This window comes from Trichomonas vaginalis, chromosome II (assembly GCF_026262505.1).
Source record: "Trichomonas vaginalis G3 chromosome II, whole genome shotgun sequence".
Taxonomy (NCBI): domain Eukaryota; phylum Parabasalia; order Trichomonadida; family Trichomonadidae; genus Trichomonas; species Trichomonas vaginalis.
The window spans coordinates 15,845,455-15,866,022 of record NC_067204.1 but is presented as its reverse complement, the minus strand read 5'-3'; the positions used below and the strand labels follow the sequence as shown (position 1 = coordinate 15,866,022).

The 20,568-nt window shown below is 28.8% G+C and overlaps 6 protein-coding genes across 6 annotated transcripts, besides 1 other annotated feature; 4 read left to right on the top strand and 2 right to left on the bottom strand.

Moving 5' to 3' along the window:
* Nucleotides 1–1,381: part of a mobile genetic element that runs on past the window's edge.
* Nucleotides 1,382–8,815: 7,434 nt separating this feature from the next.
* TVAGG3_0552200 (ankyrin repeat and SOCS box-containing protein 4 family) lies at nucleotides 8,816–10,582 on the top strand (the record flags this gene model as incomplete). Its single annotated transcript, XM_001329649.1, has 1 exon — nucleotides 8,816–10,582. The coding sequence occupies one exon, from the start codon at nucleotides 8,816–8,818 to the stop codon at nucleotides 10,580–10,582; it is 1,767 nt and encodes a 588-aa protein (XP_001329684.1).
* A 407-nt stretch (nucleotides 10,583–10,989) lies between these two features.
* TVAGG3_0552190 (WD40 repeat-like family) lies at nucleotides 10,990–13,005 on the top strand (the record flags this gene model as incomplete). The annotated part of the gene is made up of 1 exon (XM_001329648.1): nucleotides 10,990–12,210. One exon carries the CDS (start codon nucleotides 10,990–10,992, stop codon nucleotides 12,208–12,210), a length of 1,221 nt encoding a protein of 406 aa, XP_001329683.1.
* Nucleotides 13,006–13,146: 141 nt separating this feature from the next.
* On the top strand, nucleotides 13,147–14,101 carry TVAGG3_0552180 (U1 snRNA 3'-end processing; the record flags this gene model as incomplete). Its single annotated transcript, XM_001329647.1, has 1 exon — nucleotides 13,154–14,101. One exon carries the CDS (start codon nucleotides 13,154–13,156, stop codon nucleotides 14,099–14,101), a length of 948 nt encoding a protein of 315 aa, XP_001329682.1.
* Nucleotides 14,102–14,294: 193 nt separating this feature from the next.
* On the bottom strand, nucleotides 14,295–14,682 carry TVAGG3_0552170 (protein of unknown function (DUF4598) family; the record flags this gene model as incomplete). The annotated part of the gene is made up of 1 exon (XM_001329646.2): nucleotides 14,379–14,669. One exon carries the CDS (start codon nucleotides 14,667–14,669, stop codon nucleotides 14,379–14,381), a length of 291 nt encoding a protein of 96 aa, XP_001329681.1.
* Nucleotides 14,683–14,753: 71 nt separating this feature from the next.
* Nucleotides 14,754–15,651, top strand: TVAGG3_0552160 (DNA repair protein RAD51-like protein 4 family; the record flags this gene model as incomplete). The annotated part of the gene is made up of 1 exon (XM_001329645.1): nucleotides 14,773–15,651. The coding sequence occupies one exon, from the start codon at nucleotides 14,773–14,775 to the stop codon at nucleotides 15,649–15,651; it is 879 nt and encodes a 292-aa protein (XP_001329680.1).
* A 469-nt stretch (nucleotides 15,652–16,120) lies between these two features.
* Nucleotides 16,121–19,272, bottom strand: TVAGG3_0552150 (GAF domain-like family; the record flags this gene model as incomplete). The annotated part of the gene is made up of 1 exon (XM_001329644.1): nucleotides 16,161–19,259. The coding sequence occupies one exon, from the start codon at nucleotides 19,257–19,259 to the stop codon at nucleotides 16,161–16,163; it is 3,099 nt and encodes a 1,032-aa protein (XP_001329679.1).
* Between the last annotated feature and the right edge of the window lie 1,296 nt (nucleotides 19,273–20,568).

Here is a 20,568-nt window from a genome sequence, read left to right as displayed (position 1 = left end):
CATAGCGAGTAATCCTTTGTTAATTGCTTGAAAACTTTCTTCAAATTATCAAAATTTCGAGGAAAGTTTCCTTGCTTCAAAGTAGAGATGGAGCCCTTTGAGCCACTGCATATAGTCAGTGACTCAAAATACTCCATCTCTACTAGAAATCGCCAAAATTTGGGTCGCAATCTTTGAAATGCGACGCAAGTTTTGGCAATTTCGCGAGGGACTTGCTCCAGTTGGTGCATAGATTCACACTCTATGCACCAGATGGAACAATTCTTTCGCTGACAGCGGGAAACTTTGTCTGAATAGTTTAACATTCAGACAAAGTTTCCCGCTGTCAGAGAGGGAATGGAAGGGTAAGAGGTATATATTCATAATGTATACCTCTTACTCTTCCATTCCCTCAAGAAAGTTCAAAAACTTGGGTGCAATCAGAACTGATTGCACCCAAGTTTTTGAACTTTATATAAGGAATTGTTGGCTATGATGTACTGATCATGAATCAGTACATCATAGCCAACAATTCCTTCGCAAACAGTGGGAAACTTTGTCTGAATAGTTTAACATTCAGGCAAAATTTCCCGCTGTCAGGGAGGGAATTAGAGGGTGGGAGATATATAGATAGACTATAAATCTCTCACCCTTTAATTCCCTCAAGAAAGTTCAAAAACTTGGGTGCAATCAGTTCTGATTGCACCCAAGTTTTTGAATTTTGTATAAGGAATTGTTGGCTATGATGTGGATAGCCGCTGCCAGACCAAATGAATTAACCGTTGTGAATAACGTTTCTGAATCTTTATTTAAAAAGATAAAATATCACGATTTTGGCTGCGTTAAAAATCAAAGAATTGATGTTTTTGTCAAAAATCTTTTAGAAGAAGTTGCACCCAATTACTTTTATCGTATTAAAACGATTTACTTCAAACAGGTTTTATTCCTTCAATTAGAATTCGCGAGCCTCGATTGACAGATTATAAAACAAAATTGAAAAGAGAAGTTCAATCACGTTTATACCAAGTATTAAATTTTGTTCAGAATCAAGAAGCCAATTTGAATCCATTAAGATTTTTATTGGAAATGCTGAAGAAAAACTTTCTCAAATAAATGAGAAGATACAAAATTCAATTACATATTTAAGATCGTTTGAAATTCCAAATGAATTGTTAGATACGTATATGTTAGAAATTAATGAATTTTGTTATAATTCTCCAGATTATATTTTAGAACATTTCGAAGAATTTTTAGAGGATTTCAAAGAAAAGAATAATTTAATAGACTAAAAAATTTATTATTTTTATTTATTGTGAATTTTAAATTGTCACTTTTTAAGTGTTACTCCCTATTGAAAGTGTCACTTTTTGGGTGTCACTTTTTCGGAAATTCTTATATACTCGAATATTTTCAGAATATGTTGAAAATCCATATCCCTGAAATACATAATCACCTTTAAATTTGTTTATATTAATGCAATGAAATAACATTAAATTATTATGAGATGTTTATTCTTAAAATATAACACCTTTAATATAACAATATAAATTTTAAGCACCGTGTTTAACTAAGAAAGCGATGATATTGTTTGCTTTAATTTTGTTTGCAATACTAAGAGGGCATTCATTAATATCGAGAGAATGATATAAAACAATGATAAATATTAAGAGAAAGAGAATGGTATAAAACGTTGAGAAATATGAAATGAAAGAGAATGGTATAAAACGTTGAGAAATATGAAATGAAAGAGAATTCCATAAAACAATGATAAATATGATAAGAAAGAGAATTCTATAAAACAATGATAAATATGAAAAGAAAGAGAAATTTATAAAACAATGATAAATATGAAATGAAAGAGATTGATATAAAACAATGATAAATATGAAATGAAAGAGAATTCCATAAAACAATGATAAATATGAAATGAAACAGAATGATATAAAACAATGATAAATATGAAAAGAAAGAGAATTCAATAAAACAATGATAAATATGAAATGAAAGAGAATGTTATAAAACAATTATAAATATGAAAAGAAAGATAATGTTATAAAGCAATGATAAATATGAAATGAAAGAGAATAAGTTTCATGTTAATATCTGCACCATGTTCAACTAAGAATTGGACAATTTCAATTGAATTCGCTTTGATGGCAATAGTAAGAGGGCATTCATTAATATCAAAAGAATCTTATAAAACAGTGATAAATATTAAAAGAAAAAGAATCTTATAAAACAATGTTAAATATGAAAAGAAAGAGAATCTTATAAAACAATGATAAATATGAAAAGAAAGAGAGTGACATAAAGCAATGATAAATATTAAAAGAAAAAGAATCTTATAAAACAATGTTAAATATGAAAAGAAAGAGAATCTTATAAAACAATGATAAATATGAAAAGAAAGAGAAATTTATAAAACAATGATAAATATGAAATGAAAGAGATTGATATAAAACAATGATAAATATGAAATGAAAGAGAAATTTATAAAACAGTGATAAATATGAAAAGAAAGAGAAATTTATAAAACAGTGATAAATATGAAATGAAAGAGAATGGTATAAAACAATGATAAATATGAAAAGAAAGAGAATTCCATAAAACAATGATAAATATGAAATGAAAGAGAAATTTATAAAACAATGATAAATATGAAAAGAAAGAGAATGATATAAAACAATGATAAATATGAAATGAAAGAGAATGATATAAAACTATGACAAATATGAATATAAAGAGAGTGACATAAAGCAATGATAAATATGGAAAGAAAGAGAATGCCAAAAAACAATGTTAAATATGAATAGAAAGAGAATGGTATAAAACAATGTTAAATATAAAATGAAAGAGAATCCGATAAAACAATGTTAAACATAAAATGAAAGAGAATCTGATAAAGCAATGATAAACATGAAATGAAAGAGAATGGTATAAAACAATGATAAATATGAAAAGAAAGAGAATTCAATAAAACAATGATAAATATGAAATGAAAGAGAATGTTATAAAACAATTATAAATATGAAAAGAAAGAGAATGCCAAAAAACAATGTTAAATATGAATAGAAAGAGAATGGTATAAAACAATGTTAAATATAAAATGAAAGAGAATCCGATAAAACAATGTTAAACATAAAATGAAAGAGAATCTGATAAAGCAATGATAAACATGAAATGAAAGAGAATGGTATAAAACAATGATAAATATGAAAAGAAAGAGAATTCAATAAAACAATGATAAATATGAAATGAAAGAGAATGTTATAAAACAATTATAAATATGAAAAGAAAGATAATGTTATAAAGCAATGATAAATATGAAATGAAAGAGAATAAGTTTCATGTTAATATCTGCACCATGTTCAACTAAGAATTGGACAATTTCAATTGAATTCGCTTTGATGGCAATAGTAAGAGGGCATTCATTAATATCAAAAGAATCTTATAAAACAGTGATAAATATTAAAAGAAAAAGAATCTTATAAAACAATGTTAAATATGAAAAGAAAGAGAATCTTATAAAACAATGATAAATATGAAAAGAAAGAGAGTGACATAAAACAATGATAAATATTAAAAGAAAAAGAATCTTATAAAACAATGTTAAATATGAAAAGAAAGAGAAATTTATAAAACAATGATAAATATGAAAAGAAAGAGAAATTTATAAAACAATGATAAATATGAAATGAAAGAGATTGATATAAAACAATGATAAATATGAAATGAAAGAGAAATTTATAAAACAGTGATAAATATGAAAAGAAAGAGAAATTTATAAAACAGTGATAAATATGAAATGAAAGAGAATGGTATAAAACAATGATAAATATGAAAAGAAAGAGAATCCAATAAAACAATGATAAATATGAAAAGAAAGAGAAATTTATAAAACAATGATAAATATGAAAAGAAAGAGAAATTTATAAAACAATGATAAATATGAAATGAAAGAGATTGATATAAAACAATGATAAATATGAAATGAAAGAGAAATTTATAAAACAGTGATAAATATGAAAAGAAAGAGAAATTTATAAAACAGTGATAAATATGAAATGAAAGAGAATCCAATAAAACAATGATAAATATGAAAAGAAAGAGAATTCCATAAAACAATGATAAATATGAAATGAAAGAGAAATTTATAAAACAATGATAAATATGAAAAGAAAGAGAATGATATAAAACAATGATAAATATGAAATGAAAGAGAATGATATAAAACTATGACAAATATGAATATAAAGAGAGTGACATAAAGCAATGATAAATATGGAAAGAAAGAGAATGCCAAAAAACAATGTTAAATATGAATAGAAAGAGAATGGTATAAAACAATGTTAAATATAAAATGAAAGAGAATCCGATAAAACAATGTTAAACATAAAATGAAAGAGAATCTGATAAAGCAATGATAAACATGAAATGAAAGAGAATGGTATAAAACAATGATAAATATGAAAAGAAAGAGAATTCAATAAAACAATGATAAATATGAAATGAAAGAGAATGTTATAAAACAATTATAAATATGAAAAGAAAGAGAATGCCAAAAAACAATGTTAAATATGAATAGAAAGAGAATGGTATAAAACAATGTTAAATATAAAATGAAAGAGAATCCGATAAAACAATGTTAAACATAAAATGAAAGAGAATCTGATAAAGCAATGATAAACATGAAATGAAAGAGAATGGTATAAAACAATGATAAATATGAAAAGAAAGAGAATTCAATAAAACAATGATAAATATGAAATGAAAGAGAATGTTATAAAACAATTATAAATATGAAAAGAAAGATAATGTTATAAAGCAATGATAAATATGAAATGAAAGAGAATAAGTTTCATGTTAATATCTGCACCATGTTCAACTAAGAATTGGACAATTTCAATTGAATTCGCTTTGATGGCAATAGTAAGAGGGCATTCATTAATATCAAAAGAATCTTATAAAACAGTGATAAATATTAAAAGAAAAAGAATCTTATAAAACAATGTTAAATATGAAAAGAAAGAGAATCTTATAAAACAATGATAAATATGAAAAGAAAGAGAGTGACATAAAGCAATGATAAATATTAAAAGAAAAAGAATCTTATAAAACAATGTTAAATATGAAAAGAAAGAGAATCTTATAAAACAATGATAAATATGAAAAGAAAGAGAAATTTATAAAACAATGATAAATATGAAAAGAAAGAGAATTCCATAAAACAATGATAAATATGAAATGAAAGAGAAATTTATAAAACAATGATAAATATGAAAAGAAAGAGAATGATATAAAACAATGATAAATATGAAATGAAAGAGAATGATATAAAACTATGACAAATATGAATATAAAGAGAGTGACATAAAGCAATGATAAATATGGAAAGAAAGAGAATGCCAAAAAACAATGTTAAATATGAATAGAAAGAGAATGGTATAAAACAATGTTAAATATAAAATGAAAGAGAATCCGATAAAACAATGTTAAACATAAAATGAAAGAGAATCTGATAAAGCAATGATAAACATGAAATGAAAGAGAATGGTATAAAACAATGATAAATATGAAAAGAAAGAGAATTCAATAAAACAATGATAAATATGAAATGAAAGAGAATGTTATAAAACAATTATAAATATGAAAAGAAAGAGAATGCCAAAAAACAATGTTAAATATGAATAGAAAGAGAATGGTATAAAACAATGTTAAATATAAAATGAAAGAGAATCCGATAAAACAATGTTAAACATAAAATGAAAGAGAATCTGATAAAGCAATGATAAACATGAAATGAAAGAGAATGGTATAAAACAATGATAAATATGAAAAGAAAGAGAATTCAATAAACAATGATAAATATGAAATGAAAGAGAATGTTATAAAACAATTATAAATATGAAAAGAAAGATAATGTTATAAAGCAATGATAAATATGAAATGAAAGAGAATAAGTTTCATGTTAATATCTGCACCATGTTCAACTAAGAATTGGACAATTTCAATTGAATTCGCTTTGATGGCAATAGTAAGAGGGCATTCATTAATATCAAAAGAATCTTATAAAACAGTGATAAATATTAAAAGAAAAAGAATCTTATAAAACAATGTTAAATATGAAAAGAAAGAGAATCTTATAAAACAATGATAAATATGAAAAGAAAGAGAGTGACATAAAACAATGATAAATATTAAAAGAAAAAGAATCTTATAAAACAATGTTAAATATGAAAAGAAAGAGAAATTTATAAAACAATGATAAATATGAAAAGAAAGAGAAATTTATAAAACAATGATAAATATTAAAAGAAAAAGAATCTTATAAAACAATGTTAAATATGAAAAGAAAGAGAATCTTATAAAACAATGATAAATATGAAAAGAAAGAGAAATTTATAAAACAATGATAAATATGAAAAGAAAGAGAATTCCATAAAACAATGATAAATATGAAATGAAAGAGAAATTTATAAAACAGTGATAAATATGAAAAGAAAGAGAAATTTATAAAACAGTGATAAATATGAAATGAAAGAGAATGGTATAAAACAATGATAAATATGAAAAGAAAGAGAATTCCATAAAACAATGATAAATATGAAATGAAAGAGAATCTTATAAAACAATGATAAATATGAAAAGAAAGAGAATTCAATAAAACAATGATAAATATGAAATGAAAAAGAATCTTATAAAACAGTGATAAATATGAAATGAAAGAGAAATTTATAAAACAGTGATAAATATGAAAAGAAAGAGAAATTTATAAAACAATGATAAATATGAAGAGAAAGAGAGTGATATAAAGTAATGATAAATATGAAATGAAAGAGATTATAAATTTTGTTGATATCTGCTCCATTAGAAAATAAATAAGATGCAATATCATAATTTCCGAAATACATACTTTCTGCTATTGAATCAAATGTTTGTCCAAAATTGGATTTAAGGTACTCGGCAATTTCATAGTTTCGATAATCCAATGCTGTATTAATCATGCTATCAAATAATTTACCGTCTTCTATCATTTGCATTAAAATGCTTTGATTTCCGCCTTGAACAGCATATTTTTCGGAGTATTTTGTGTATTGAGCTCCTAAATTTTTCAAGTAAATGAAACACAATTCTGATCCATATCTAATTGCACAGTCAAGTGGTGCGATATCATTAGTCTCCTGATTAGTATCAAGATTTGGGAATTTACTCTTAAGATCATCAACTTTATCCCATGCAATATAGTATAAAGGAGAATCTGTTGAATACAAATTCAGAATTTCTTCTTCTTTCATTTTAGGTTCAAAGTTTTCAAATTCTAAACCTTTATAGTGTAGAAGCATAGCCAATTTCTCATTTTTCGGTTTGATTTGGCATGGAAATTCGTTTAATATCTTTTCGTAAAGTTCTGTAAATAATTTAATATCTTTATCACGAATTTTTGAAAAAATATCAATCAAGTGAAGTGTCATTTGGATAGGTATTTTGTTAGATTTAATAAATTCTATAATTTGTGATGATGTTTGTAAAATATTATTGGAATTGACACTCCAAATAATTTTTGATGCTTGATCTGGGTATTCGAATACTTTAATTGGCTTAAAGTCACTGTAGTTGCCACAATTTTTGTTTTTTGGCTGCTCGGAACTTGACATACTTTGTGAAATTTCGGATGAGACACTTTTTGTTTTAAGAGTTTGAAAAGGTATCGATATTGAATAAATTTGGAGAGTTCTTATTGCATCATTCTCATTATATTACATTTTTCTGTAAAATATTATGAATTTTCAATTAAAGAGGCCAAAAATTGAAAATTTAGAACATACTCCATCATATCTTGTAAATTGATTGAACCCCAATCTCCGACATTTTTTTACTTATTTTCTGAAGTTTACAAGAAAAATTGAGAGGGTATGGAAGAAAACTGTGGTAATATTATTGAATGAAATAGAATTTACAATTTTTCGCGTGACTTTTTCCCTCAATTTTTGAAAAAGTCAACGCGAAAAATTTGAATCTTTTGATATTCAAAATTATCGGAATCGAATTTTACAAATTTCCGAAAATTAGAATTTTAATTCAACTCTATTTTGAGCCTGTGTTTTTTTGCAAATTTGCAAACTTTAGAAAATTGAGTTTGGACCCAGCTCAAAATTATATGTTGATTAAAATACACTTTTCCGAGGGAAATACTTCGGATCTGAATGTTGAAGTAATACAGAATCTCATAAGTTGCTAAAAGCTGGATTTATTCGGATAATACAAGATAAATGCAAATTTCATGAAAAAGACCTCTTTTTATAAACTTGCCTGAAAATTAACTTATTTATATATGAGGTATTTTAAAGGTTAAGAGAAAGTTTAGATAAGTATGCTATTTAGGTACTCTCAAGTTAAGGGAAATTGAGAGTATCAGTTCACTTGAGAGTGCCTCCTTAAATTACCAAAATTTCAACATTCACAATTACACTAGTTAATATCAAAAAAATTGTGAGAGTTTCTCAATTTTGGGCATTTGTTTTTACAAGATCTTTTAAATCAATAAAAGTATTAAATATACGTTTTCATAACCAAAGATCTCATTATTTAATAAAAAACTTAACACTGCCTGAATTTTCACAAAAAAATAGCGTTTTATTGTTCATATCATTTTTAATAGCGTTCACTCTGTAATATGAGTAGCAATAGATTTCAAGAACCCATAGAACTTACCAAAGATGTGAATGGGATTATGCCACAACTATTCAGAATAAAATCAAATAATGAAGAAACAATTGATCGGATTTATCAAGAGATTCAAAACAAGTTGATTCAAACCAAAGTATATTCACCATCAATGATTATAGAAGCCGTTCAAATGGCAGCTGCGTTCAACAATAAGTATTTCCGTTCATACTTGAAAATCTTCAAAAAAGTGTATGAAGAATACCATCCAGCAATATATACGCCACCATCACCTGCCATGTTGTACTTTTTATATATGGATTATGGTGTTTTGGCATTTGGGATAACATTACAAACCATCCAAAAACTTGAATTAAAAGGATTTGTTTTGGATGTTCATCCAGAAAATACAATTTACAGAGCAATTATGAATGATGATATACAATCATTTATCGCTTTTACTGAGAGAGCAGGATTTGATGAAAATCAGAGGTTCTATAATGATTTTTATGAATATTCAAGTAGAGGATATACATTGCTTGAATTGTGTTGTTATCATGGAGCTGTTAATTGTTTCAAACTGTTAAGAACGAAATTTAATTCAATAATATCTGAAAAATGCCTTCAAATGTCATTTTTGGGTGGAAATCAAGAAATAATGAGTGAGTGCATGAAACAAGTAAAACCTAACAAAGAATGCATGCGATATGCAATCATGTCGCACAATAATGATTTTGTTTCTTTCTTGGCTGAGGAATGCAACATCGAAATTGTTGCTAATGAATGCTATTTATTCTATAATCTTCAAGCACTGTTTATATTGCTTGATCGTACAAAAGATATCGGATCATGCTTGGTGAAGTCGGCCTACTTTAATATTCCATCACTTTGCGAATATTTCCTTCAGCATGGAGCAAATGTCAATGCTATGGAGTCTGATAAATTCGGCATGACTGCTATTCATGTGGCTACACAATTCTTTAATTTTGAAACAGCCAATTTTCTTCTTGCTAATGGCAGTGACATTAATATAAAATCAAAGATAGGGCTTAATCCTCTTCATATTGCAGCTGGAAAATGTGGAAAAGAAGTACTTGAATTTCTTATTTCCCATGGAAGTGACATCAAAGCAAAAACGCGCGAAGGAAATCTTGCAATTCATATGGCAGCAATAAGTAATCAAGTGAAAAATACAGAATATTTTTTAGATCATGGTTTTGATATAAATGAAAGAAATAATGAAGGAGTTACACCTCTTCATATTGCAGTTAAATACCATAGTAATGACGTCGCTGACTTTTTAATACAACGTGGTGCAAATATTAATTCAAAAGATTTATTTGATGGCACTCCCCTTCATTTCGCTGCACGTTGTAAGAACAGAGAAATGGTGGAAGTTTTAGTTTTGCTTGGTGCTGACATTAATGCACGAGATAATCACCAAAGAACCCCTCTTCATTGCGCAGGAGAAAGTACTGATACTGGTGCTGCTGAAGTTCTTATTGCCCAAGGTTCTGATATCAATGCAATAGATGATGTTGGTTTTACAGTCCTTCATTATGCAGCAGAAATTAACTGTGTCAAAACAGCAATTTTTTTCATTTCTCATGGTGCAAATGTTGATGCAATGGCATTTGCCAATGAAACTCCCCTGATTGTAGCAGCCGCAAAAAACAGTACCAGAGTCGCAGAGATTCTTATTTTAAATGGTGCAAATATTAATCATAAGGGTATTTATGGTGATAATGCCCTTCATATTTGTGCAAAATACGGTAGTTTAAATGTTGCCGCGATTCTTGTTAAACATGGAATTGATATCAAAGCAAAAAATTTTGGTGGAATAACACCACTTGAAGTTGCACAAAGGAGTCGTAATTTTGGAATGGTAATATATCTCAATATGCTGTACAAAGCTTATGGAAATCTCCCAAATATATAGAATCGAAAGTTTTATTAATATTCTTAATGACTAAATAAAATATATTTTCTTTGAAATTCATGAATTTAATGTTAGCCAAAATATATGATGGGGTATCAAGCTCATCCTGTGCGTAACAATTTCAAAAAATGTGAAATAAACTTTTTGAATCAACATCTTATAATAAAAAATTGCTCAAGATATTAAATCATTGCCAAACTGTGTTCATACTTCAGCATATCATTCAAATAGCATTCGTGAATAATTATGCAATATCGCTTCATAGACACTGTACAACTTGGAGATATTTTGAAGAATTTGAAGCATCGCTTACATACTTATGTTTGTGTTGATGATATAGCGAGAAGAACAGGAATCAACACTGTACGTTAAAAATAGGAGAAATTGCCGTTTAAAAATAAATAAAAATGGAGGATCTTCAGCCGAGAGTTTTCTCTTTGAAAAAAGATAAACCAACATGCGCAAGATTTATGTATAACGATACATACGTTGCTGTTGGAACTGAAAATGGAAGAATTTTAATTCTTCCTTTAACTAATCCCAACAAGAGAACAGATCAAGACAGTGGCCCCATAAATGCTACAATGAAGAAACTTCGGGGACATAAAAAATCTATTACATCAATGGATATTCAATTCGCAAAAAATATTTTAGTAACAGGCAGTGAAGATACAACAGTTGCAATTTGGAAAGGGAAAGATGCTACAGTTATTCGTCCAAATGATGGTATTATCAAATTCGTTTCTGTTTCACAAGCTAACGATCTTGTACTTATAGCAGGAGAAGATGGTTGTCCATCTGTTTGGAACATTGAAACTGGAGATGCAGTTGTTTTAATGAAACAATTTCCATCAAGAGTTACTGCAGCAGCTATGGCTCCAAATGGAAAATTATTTGCCGTTTCTACAGAAGAAAATGGATGCCAATTGTTTGACACAAATAGTGGACGCCCAATTTCACAGATTCCAACCCCAGAAGTTGTTTCTGCAATTTCATTTTCAGATGAATCCGGCTTGATTGCTCTTGGTTGCATTGATGGCCAAATAACTGTATATGATTACAAGCATCACACTATTGTTGTAGAGAAAGAAGTCCACTATAGTAAAATTAATTCAATTGCTTTGCATCCGTTTGACCCAATCTTAGTTTCTGCATCTCAAGAAGGACTTCACGTTTCTAATCCACTGAATTTAATCCCTCGCTTTTCTGTTGAAGGAGAAGAGAGAATTTTCCAAACAATTAGTTTCTCTGGTTCCGGAAATCAGTATGTTACATCAGCAACAGACAAGAAGCTTTATTTATTTGAAACACCAACAAATGAAGAAATGAATCCACCTGAAAATGTCTCGGATAATGAAGTAGAAGAAGAGCAGCCAGCAGTAGAAGTAATGACACCTCAAGTTAGTTATAGTACAAACTTTCATCTTAGTATTGCTAATGAAGAAGATGAACAAGAAGCAAATCTATCCCAGCCGCCTGAAGATGCAAATGTTAAATTAATGAAGATTGTTATAGAAAAACTCTTTGGTTTGCAAGAGATTCTTGATGATATGACAAAGCGTATTCAAGTTATTGATCAACAGATTGCTCGCATTCAAAATTTCCAAAAGCAACGCGAAAATGAGTAATTGTAAATATTGTATTTTGTTTTCTAATAAATGAAATGACTTGTTTTTCTATCTATGTTAACTTCGAACTCAAATTTATATTGAATCTGAAATCGATGCATTCACCATTAGTATTAAAATAGATAAATAAAATTGATATGGATTATTACAAAAAAAATAACAATATGGTTGTTTATAAAACAAACAAAATAGGAAACAAATTTTATGGGCAAGATCCATAAAATGTGCAAAGCTCAAATGGGTGTAAATTTGAAGCTAAATGGGATATCATGCTGCTCACGACATCCTCTGTAAATATTGAGCAATGATCTTTGATAGATGCAACTTCTTTGCATTTGTTTCTAATAATTTCTCCTGTTTTTGGAGTTGCAATAGTTCCTGTACCTTGCTCGATAACAAATCCGACAACCATTTCGCAAATCGTGCAATCCAAAACCGATAATGGTTCAGGATGTGTTTTTCTTGGTTTTCTGATGATTTTGTGTTTAATGTCCTTTGTATTTCTTTTAGTTTCTTTGGAAAATTGGCAAGAATCTTCCAATTTTGTATCCAAAATGTGATCAAACCAATTATTGACGAATATTTTGCACATGCCTTTATTAAGCTTATCATACTTTTGGCAATTTTCTGAAATAAACTCTTTGATTTCATATTTATTAAATTTCTTTTCTTTTAATAAGGTTGCATTTGATTTGATTGCATTACATAAGCTATATGGTTTGTCGCTTTTAAAGTAATCCAAAATAGGAGTTTTTGATTCAAAACTTAATGAAAAAACAAAAAATATCATTTGGCAGTCCCAAAAATAAATAAAGCATTCCCCCTAATTAAAATGATTTTATTGCAAGATTGCTAATTTAAAAATAAACAGATCGGTTATTCTATATGCATGTTATTTCTTCAATAAAATGCTCAGAGACAAAAATTTTTGTATTTCAAAACTATGGAGGGGAATGCTCCATTCTTTGTCTCAAAGAATGAAATCCGCTCTACAAGAGAAATGCTAAGTAATGGTTTAAGACCAGATGGAAGAGATCCTAATGAGCCAAGACGTCTTACTGTTGATTTTTCAGATGGAGCTGCAATTGTAAAACTTGGTTCAACAATTGTTTCATGCCGTGTTATCAAAAATCAAGTTCTCGCAGACGAAAATCATCCAAATCAAGGATTTTTCTCAATTGGACTTTCTTCAACTCACAAAATTGATTCATATTTCCGTGCTGAAACACTTAATGCTGTACGTGATATGTTCAAAATGAATAACGCATTAGATCTTGAGTCATTAGTTATCCAAATTGGTAAACTTGTTTGGGAATTAAAATGTGAGATCGTTATTCTAGAAAATGACGGTGGTTTATTCGAAGCTATGACATTGGCAGTCGGTTGCGGTCTTCTTGCAACAAAATTGCCATCAACTCGCGGAGATAGATCATTAACTCTTCATCATTTACCAATTCCGATTACATTCGCTCTTATAGATCAAAGAACAAGATTTGTAGATCCTACAGTACTTGAAGCACTTGCATGCGATGGATTTTTAACCATTTGTGCAAATGCTCAAGGTGAAATTTGTTCAATCCGTAAAAATGGAGGTGTTACTCTTCCATCTACAGTAATGGACAACTGTATTGACATTGCAGTTGATCTATCCAAGAAATGGCACTTAGATATCATGAATTGTATGGGAGACAAAGCTCCTCCATTACTCAAGGCTATCGTCAGTTACGATAATAAGCCACCTGAACCTCCTAAACCGTCTGAAACCGTTGAACAAGAGGTTATCAAAGAAATGCGAAAGGAGAACCCTGAAGTCAAACAAGAATCAGAACACGAGCAAGAAGAAAACGATGATGACGACGTTAGTGGCATGATTGGCGTTTTTAATTTCTAATTTTATATTTTATATTTATATTTTATAGAATTTTGTAATAAACTTACTATTTATATTAAATACAACTTGTCTTTCGTTGCAATCAAAAGAAAATTTAAAATAATTATTTTTATAACAAAATATTTGTATTATCAATAAGATTAATGACATATATACCTCATAAATACAAGGTTTTTGTAACAGATAAGTCTATAAACTTTATTAGAAAATAATAACAAAAAATAAACAAGAAAATGTATTACAACAATATAAGAACGAGATTCATTTTGCTAATTGATTAGTTTTCTGCTGATTCTAAATTGGAGTCTCTATGAAATTCAGAGGCAGGAATTTGAATGTCTTCGTGTATTTCTGGCTGTTGTGCTTGTGATTCTAAAACGCCTGGTATGATCTCCATTTCAATGACTTGATCATCATTTGGATCAAGAACATCAACGGATATTTCGTTACGATCACCGCCTTCATCCAAAAACTTCTGAATTCTTTCGTTATCTTCTTTAAGCATTTTGGCAAATGCAGCTGCTTTATCAAGAAGTGCTGAGCGTGCTACAGGAAATGGTTTGCTCATACTTAGATTTTAGATTCTGAGAGACATGTGATATGAATATATGCATTCTTTATTGAGTAGTTTACAAAATAATCGTTAGTGAAGTTCCTCTCTTCACATTTCAATGGCAGAAAATCCTTCTCCTTCGATACTTATTGACAAAAATGTTTCGAAGGAGCTTAGTACCAGGATCGGTATCGAAAATCTTGTCACTAAATATGATGTTGCTGATATCAAAAAAGATATACCACAAGTCAAGCGATTTGCATTTGATAATTTTAGTCCATCAATACAAGATATTGTTTCTAATGATGAAGATCGAACTATTTCAGCTGGAATTGACTATATTTTTGGAGAACCATTTTTTATTGGCGAAACTTATTCAATTGAAGGCTACAGTAATACAGGAAAAACGAGACTAGTTGTTAAGGTAGCAACAGAAATTGCCAAATCATCAAAAGTTTTGTTTATTGATGCAGATGGAAACTTATCTTCACCAATATTAGCCAATATTGCTTCTTCTATGAATGTTAATATTGACTATCCAGTATACAGAGATCCAAGAATACCTCCTACATCAGTTTCCGCTTTAACAATTGTAAATTGTTTAAATCACCCTGATATCATCAATTATATCAACGAATACCTGCAGCACTCTACTCCAGAACTAATAGTAATCGATAGTCTCCTCTCTGTCTTCCAAAATGTTGTTGGAAAAGGCGCTCCTGGTTCTGCACAATTGGAAGAACTTTCTTTGGAACTTAAATCACTAGCAAAAAGTAAAGGATGCGTTGTTATTGTTACAAATAGCATTAAATCCCCTCAGGGAACTCCAGTTACGTATTTAGGTCCTCAATACGCTTCATTGTGGCATAACAGACTGATTCTGGCTACAAAGAACAATGTCGTTGCAGAGTCAAAGTTAATTTGTTCACCTCGACTCCCTTTGGTCGAAAAACAGTTCTATTTAGAAGATATGAAATTATGTGAGACATCTGATTAATAAAAATGTTTGTTTATTGTTTTTATTTTATTATTAGTTTAAAATATTTCAAAATTATATCTAATTTATAAGAATATTTTTCATAATCACGTTTGGCACTCAAAAATCGATAAAATTGAGATTTTTCCAAATAAAATAAAGTATAGTCACTCTACTACTTGATACTTTGTATATCATTCTTATTGACATGTTAAAGAAAAGTACAGTTACATGAAATCATTGTTTTATATATTGGCTTTACTACGTCACTTCAGCAAACACAAAGCAAAAGGATATCCCAATTCTTAATTGAAGTAGGAGATTTTTGAGTGTAAATAAATAATATAAAGAAACTATGGGTCTAGATATTCAGCCATGCTTGAATAAATACGAAGATTATACCAGTGTCAGAATCAAAGGAAAATTCATGATCATTATTCATTTGTAAAAATGTAGAGATAAAAAGAATCAGCTGTTCAAATAATATGAATTTAAAAACAAATCAAAACAAAATAAATACAGTAAATTTCTTAGAAAACGGAGTGAGTAATTGCAGATGCATTCGAAGTAAATAATTTTCTGAATGCATCTGTTCTGATGTTTCTTTTAGCGAACTCTCCACAGCAAGGAATGATAAAGGATCTCATTTCATATTCAATAATAAACTTCTGAACTTCTTGGTCACTTTCGTTGTCTTCGCTAAATCTTTGATCAACAAATTTCTTCATGGTATCTAATGATCTCGCAAGGTATGAGTATCTACTTATTGCACATACCAAAGAACTAATATCTGAATCGAAAAGTACATCAAATGTTTCGCATTTATCAAATCTCACGAAAGCTTTATATATGATATCTTTGTCGATATTAAAAGGAGGTTCAGAACACAAACTTTCAGCACAAAATACTACAGTTGAAGGTGAAATATCACAGTACAAAGATAGCAAGTACAGTAAAATGCATAGCATATCAGGCTTCTCTATATCCATTGTCTTCATAATTGCTGCTGCAAATTGGCAATGATCTAAACACAATCGATAATTTCTGAACAAATTATTGTTGTGTTTCGATCTGATTACTTCAAAATACTGAGAAATTACAGTATCATTAAAGAAGGCCGTAAGTCCCAACGCCTGGAATATTGATTGTGTTTCGGATACTAAGTCTTCTAGTTTTGTTGTGAAAACGTTAAATCCATAATCTAATTTGTTATCCCTGCAAAACAAAGTGGGTCTTGAAGGACTTACATATGAAGATTCGATTGGAGAAATGAATTCTCTGATTAGTTTTCCACAATATTTTGAAGCAAATGCTGAAAAACAGCCGAAATCCATGTCCTTCACAAAGTCTAAGAATATTTTTTCAACTGTCAAATCATCGTTAGGCATATCTCGTGCGAAATTGGCCAAAACAATCAATTTTTGTATATTCGTTGATGACAAAATTGACAAGGAAATCAATGGACTACAAACTTTTGCCCATGGACCAAGAGTATTCATAATAGAAGAATTCTTTCTGATCGGTCGTACTTTCATTGGCTGTACATTTGTTAGTTTTTCAATCTTGATTTCAAGCATAGATTTCGTTGTCATTTGCGGCAATGGTTTCCATCCAATCATTGACATCTTTGACTGTATGATTGAAATTGGAGAATCCGCTTTAACTTTTATTAAACCCATTTCTAAAGGGAATATTTGCGACATCACATTCTCTTCATTCGATATTTCTTCCATTGGTTCTTGTTGTTTGAATGCTTCAACAAGACTGTATGATTCATCAATGCTAACTTCAAATCCTGATATTGAATCTGTGCATTTCAATGTCTTCAGTTTTTCATCGTAAATGAAAAATGTAATGTTTTTATGGATCGAATCAGTTATTTGATGAGTCAAGAATTTTGATAATTCAACAACATCTCCGACATCTGGGGTAGAACTCAATGTATCGAATATCTTGCTGTAAACAGAGAAAACATTCTTTGAACCTGCAGCGCTTTTTGTCAATTCATGAGTTATACCAACTGAATCGAAAATGCTGTTTACATTGAAGCAAAGTAGTTCTAAAGTAACTAAATCATCATTGGAGAATTCATCAACATTTATCTTGTTGTACAAAGCAATTGAATACGCAACATTTCCTGTAGAATTGAAAATCTGTGAGATCAAAATTGATCTTGTTGGAGTGGACAATCTGCATCTATCTGTTGCAGAATTAAACAAAACAGACAACTCTGGATTTGATATAGCCATTGACCTTTTAGTTGCTATTGCTTCTCCGACTAATCCTGATTTGGCTGGGAATGTTTCAGAATCATTACCAATTGAGAAAAACTTTCCACTACTCATTACTTTGAAACAAGTTACTGCTTCACATTTAAATTGCTGCATAATTCCTTCGCAAAGTGTCTGTTTAAGCTCTTTCAAATCACTTACTGCTGCAAGTTTAATCAATACATCTAAAGCCCTTTGTAATGCAGTTTTTGAATAATGATATTTTGCTCTCAAATTTATCAAAGGAATTGTTTCTCCAATGAATTTACTTATAACATAAGCAGTGATCAAATCTTGATTGTGGAAACCACCGAAACAATCAAAAAGTAACAAAACAGCTGATGCTGAGTCTTTCATTCCTGTTAATTCAACTTCTTCCATTTGACTTGGTTCTTCAAAACGAAACGGTTTTGACACGTTTTTACTTGATTGAAGAACTCTTGCCAAAGCTTTTTTATCGCTAATGCTGCTCATTCTTTGTGATTGTTTCATGCGGCTTTTGATGACTGGATCATTATCTTGTTGCTTGTGGGTATCTATTGGCTGTATCAGCATTGTTTGATTGAGTTTCATTAGCTCGGAATCTTCTGTATCAATTTCCAATGATGATTTTGTTGCAATTAGAGCTGAGTTTATGTTTACTGCTCGTGTAATTTTTCCGCCTGCCATCTTTTGAGAGAATTTCAATCGTTGTTTCTCTAAAACTAGTTTGCCGTCTTCGACTTGCATGAAAACTGCTCGATTTACGTTAATTAGAGATGGTAATTTTGTTTCGATGTATTCACTAAGCTCTGAGATTGTATTATGTTCTACAATTGATGAAAGTAATGATACTAACGATGCTGCTGAGTTCAGATTTTTGAAAAAAGCGTTAATAAAACTTGTTCTGCTATTTATTTCCCATTTTTCAATGTATTCGAATATGCTACGATAGTTTATCTGTTCTATGTTGTCATCGAATAAAGATGCATATACAATAGGGTAATCTCTAAAAAATAATTCAAAATCCATTGAAGGTTGAAGTGCATTTAGTATTTTTTCTGTAGTTGGTGATTCGTATATTGGAGGTACTTTCTGTGATAATGCTATATCGCATTCTTTTATAATCGATTTAGTATTGGATGACTCTGGAGCTACCTTTTCATTTGTTTGCGAATCTTTCGATGAGGAAGAGATTCTTTCTGTATAATCTTGAAATTTTTCTATTGCTTGCTTTTCTTGCTCAATTAAATCTTTAAGATTTTTAATCTCATCTTGGAATTTGCTCATCATTCGCAGTTTTTGTTTGGTCTCTCCTTTAATATACTCAACACGTTCCATATTATAAGAGTCAATGTACTTCATCTTGGTTGTTTCCATATGAAGTGCAATTGATTTATAATAGTGAGCAAATAATGATTCAATTTTTATAAAAAGTTTATCTTCCTAGTATGAATATCAATATTCTTTATCATTAATTAATTGAATAAAAATACGTTTTTTGATAATTCGATAATGATTTGAGCAGAAAAATTATCAACTAGAAGCTCTTGTTTGATGGTTAAGACATGTTCATCATATGTGTTCTCTATTGGAAGTTACGCTTAGAAAATAAAAAAGAATTTGATAAAAAATCGTAAGGCTTGAAATTCCTATGTGGATCGTTTTGAATCAGTTATGACTAAATGATCATGTGGAACATTTTAGTTAAATACATATTTTTTTGTTATATTATTATTCTCGCTATATAATTGATATATTAAATGGAAAAAATATATGATAACAAAAATAAAATGCATCTATTGATTTAAAATATAATAAAAATTATCTGTTCTTATAATAATTTTAAATCTTCAAGATTTTTAACCTCATTATTCCAAAAAAAATCGAGAATTGTAAAAATCATCTTCATTTTCTAGAAACTTGCCGAGACGTTTTCTAAAATCCGAAAAATTTGGAAAAATCAGCAAGGACAACTTCATTTCAGGTGGCCAAGGCAATAGATTTCAGTCGAAAAAGGCACGAAAATTTTAAATTTTGATATCGATTTTCATCAATCATTTAATACCGATTGCTCACAGTTAATGATATGGCACACCATTGAATTCTAATATATTTGAACACACTATAAAAAGTTTTCTAAACTTATCAAAATTTTACGCAAATTAACAATACAATTACTAAAAATACACAAGAATTATTACATCCATCTTATTGAAAGAACGGGTGATTAATATAAATGAAAATCTAACAATTTATTTACCCAATTCTAAATAAATAAATAAATCATTATTTGTGCATATCTTATATGCACCTGTAGAAGGAAAACGCCAAAACGTGTTTTTACATAAAAAAACGTGAAAAGAATCTAATAAATAAACAATTTACTTTCTTAACATCGAATTTTGCTCTTCTTGAACAATCCCTTTCGTTTGATTTTTCACAATACAGTAAAAGATATTCATTTGCAAGTAAAAAATGGATATTTAAGTAATCCTTATATATCTCGAAAAAAACGTAAGTCATTCTATGAATTCATACATGTTATTACTATACTTCAAATACTGAGCATAATGGATATAATTCTGGTCGATAGATTTGTTATCGATGAAGTATTCCTGAAAAAAAAAATCAATACTGCACGCCGATAACAATTATTGAATACTTTACATCATGTAAAGAAATTTTG